This window comes from Drosophila subpulchrella, chromosome 2L, assembly GCF_014743375.2.
Source record: "Drosophila subpulchrella strain 33 F10 #4 breed RU33 chromosome 2L, RU_Dsub_v1.1 Primary Assembly, whole genome shotgun sequence".
NCBI lineage: Eukaryota > Metazoa > Arthropoda > Insecta > Diptera > Drosophilidae > Drosophila > Drosophila subpulchrella.
In genome coordinates, this window is record NC_050610.1 from 5444206 (window position 1) to 5447576 (window position 3371).

Genomic DNA, 3371 nt, shown 5'->3' on the forward strand with positions numbered 1-3371 from the left:
TGAGCTTACTTTCTAGGTACCCATGCTAGAGTGGTTTCAAATTAACAGATTATTGCTTTCTGATCTACTGATGTAAACAGAACAACTAAATTGTTTTTTAATACCTAAAAATCGTATGCAGTTTTGAATATCTATCCTGGGGATTTTATCTCGTGATATCACCAGCAAATTTCTGTATATATTTTATAAAACAGTCTTATAATACTTCCTTAAATAAATAGTCAAGTAATTTTCAACAATATTTAATATATATTAATCTTTACAATCGATTTTTAAATTATAAATGAAAATAAAATGCTAGTTATTTAATTCTTTTGGTTACTTTATAAGGGTTGAGCGGTCTCGATGGTATTAAATTAGTTAACCAGTGCTTATACTCAAGATTCTTTCCATGTTTTCCAAAGAGTGAATGATTTCTGTTAGTTCTGAATGATATATCGGGGTTGTCCGGAAGATCACCAAAACCATGGAACGGATCGGGATTATCCGGTATTGCTGGTAAGAACTCACTTATGTTATAAGTTGGAATTGGAATCGTAGTTGCAGTGGGAGGAGGTTCATTATTATTTTCATTTTCCACAACGAGTTCTCCGCCATCGCAGCTTTTAACTTGCTCATCTTCGTGGCAAAGATTTTTATATTTAGAACTTGATCCCATCACACATTCTTCAGCTGCATCATATTCGGTGTCCTCGTAGACAGGATTATGATCGTCCTCACAGAGAGTTACGCCACAGTTGTAAACACATTTTAGTAATTGATGGACGAGTGCTGGGCGAATATATTCAACTATGGCACAGCCCACGCGGTTTGCTCGATCCCTGAGTACCTGAAAGTAGTTCATCGGAAGTTCCCTGGACAGATCATTAACTAAAACATCGAATGTCCTATAGTATGGATAGCATGGACTTACTGTTCATTTTCCTTGACAGAGAAAAATAGTTTATGCGATTCATCTTTTCTTTTCGGATCGAACCAGTAGTCTAGTTGTTTTCTCAGAGCATCCTTTTTCGTGGTCATACAGTAGTACTTGTCGAGGGAGTAGCTCACTTCTGCGTATAGGTTATTCGGGGTTCTTACGCACTCATCTCTGAGGGGTTCACATCGACGTACCAAAGCATCAGCCACTTTGGCCAGTTCCGAATCCCATTGAATTGTGGCCATTCTTGCTGCCTTCGCATGGTTATCTATTCCGCCGGCAAACTTATTGCGATAATCATTGTGTTTGTCCAGAATTAAGTTAATCATATCCTTTTTCATTATCACCATCGCTGTGGCTTGGTCCGGACAAGGTGAATGAAATTTCTGGACAACAAGGTAAACAAATCCTTTTTTTCTTGGATATCTAATCTCCCACTCACCCTATTGTTTTGGCAAAGGACGTGTTTCCCATTGCAGAGATCAGTTGCGCACCAATCTGTTGAAGCCTTGATATTGTAGATAATCAACACAAGGGATAGCAGCCAAATCCACTTTATCATGGCATTGAATATAGTATTGCCCCCGCTTTGGATGCTGTTTTTGTGAAATAAAAATTATACACCGCTTATTTCTGCATATTAAATGGTTCATAAAACGGTTAATCCATTATCTGTATCTAATTTGTGGACTTTGTTTACCTATTTAAGGTAAGAGCTACTAAGTTTACTTTATATATTCAGCAAAGTTTGAAAAAACTGTCAGAAAATACGAACCCGTGTTCTGGCAAGCAAATAATTATTAATTGTGATATACGCAAATCAAAATGTGGTTAAAAATTGTATTTTTAATTTAATTTTAAAGCCGTATAATTAAAGGGGAGTTTATCCCGCAGTAATAAGACCCTGAACGGCGAGTTCCCTTTTAACAATTATTTTTCTTTGATTTAAAGTTGAAAACAATTTGCATAAATAAAGAAAAACCTAAGGGGAAAAAAAGCCAATTGATTCAGGAAGTTGCTTAAGTGGCCGTCTGATTGCAGCATTTAGTCTTTTAAAAGGGAAGTTGAGAGAGACTTTCTTTTGTACTACACTTAATTGTCTCGTGAACTTTTGGCACAACGTTCTTTATTTAACCGTAAGGGGGTTAAATTCTCTGTTTAGTTGCCGTGAAATAATAAATCCAATAATACACACATTAGCCGCACCACCTTTGCCGCTTAACAGGGACTTAGCGAAAGCAGAGAGATTCTTCAGTCTTTTCAGTTTTTTCCCCTTTTTGGTCTATAAGCCACTCAACTAAAAGACTAATCCACTTATTGGTGTTGGATCGAAGTAAATGGAGAAAGAGAAGCTGGATTTTAAGTCAAAATGACGAAGAATGAATAAGGTGAACTGTATTAAAACTGGAACCTGGCTTAAAGCCCTACCAGATGATCAATTTAAGTCACAACGCCTAAAAAATGTCTGTTGAAAAATCACAGAGAGAGACAAAGTTGAAAAGAATTTACCCAGTTTTGTTTTTCTGGTGACAAAGATATGGCACTATGTCAAATTAATTAAACTAATTGACTGTAAAAGGTAACGAGTCCAGTTCGCGTTGTGACGCAGAGCGAGCATAAAAAACAGTTTGAAAATGTGCAAAAGTCTTATATACACATGTACTATATGTGCATTTTCCACGCCACACTCACTTTCAAAGGGAAAAATGCGTTTGCAGTTGGCATCCAAATGAAATGAGTTATCAGAGATGAAACTTCTTGCCAGGCAAACCAAAAATAAACAAAACATTTCTCATAGATACGGAAAAAATACAAGGTTACTTTGCCTAGGAACGTTTCATGGTAATTGAATGAAAATAAATTGAAGGCAAAATGATAAAAATATCTCGCTTAAGGTAATCATTTCAATTTGGAATGACAAAATGTGACAGACACTTAATCCTTAAAAAATGATAGCTTTTTACATCCAATTTTCTATACAAATTTAGGAATAAATCTATTAAAATGTTGGGCAAATTAATAGCACTTTTTTCACCTAATTTGAAAGTGAATATTTTTGCATATTCAATGTGAGTTCACAATGGCGGCAATCAAAACATAATATTTACCATACCAACTGGCTTCCACCTCTCCAGAGATTTTGCCTTCCAATTAGTTGCTGAAAATGGATGCACCAAATTGTCACATCGATTGCCATATTCACATATTTGATGGCTGATGGCTCGACTCACATGTTCCCCCGACTTCTCGATGGAATCCGCATTAATTACAAGCCCCCACCGATTGCCTGTGGGGAAATCAGCAGCGCAAATTGTCGCAGGCAAAATGTAATGAAAACCATGGAAGAAAGGAAACCGAAATTGAATTTCGGGACCAGTTGCCGCAAAAATGCTTTTAATGCGAACCGAATGCGTTGAAGTATACGGGATGAGTGGCCGAAGGAAAATGAGCC

The 3371-nt window shown here is 36.6% G+C and overlaps 1 protein-coding gene across 1 annotated transcript; it reads right to left on the bottom strand.

Moving 5' to 3' along the window:
* Positions 1-268: 268 nt before the first annotated feature.
* On the bottom strand, positions 269-3168 carry LOC119547477 (venom allergen 5.01). The gene is made up of 4 exons (XM_037854361.1): positions 3028-3168; positions 1362-1515; positions 914-1305; positions 269-854 (listed from the first exon to the last, which is right to left on the bottom strand). The coding sequence occupies exons 1-4, from the start codon at positions 3114-3116 to the stop codon at positions 302-304; spliced, it is 1188 nt and encodes a 395-aa protein (XP_037710289.1). The 5' UTR covers positions 3117-3168; the 3' UTR covers positions 269-301.
* Between the last annotated feature and the right edge of the window lie 203 nt (positions 3169-3371).

Coding starts and splice junctions, on each gene's coding strand:
- LOC119547477 (XM_037854361.1), bottom strand. CDS start 3,116: ATGGCAATCGATGTGACAATTTGGTGCATCCATTTTCAGCAACTAATT. Junction 1,306..1,361: donor TCCTTTGCCAAAACAATAGG/GTGAGTGGGAGA, acceptor CTTGTTGTCCAG/AAATTTCATTCACCTTGTCC. Junction 855..913: donor TCTGTCAAGGAAAATGAACA/GTAAGTCCATGC, acceptor TGATCTGTCCAG/GGAACTTCCGATGAACTACT.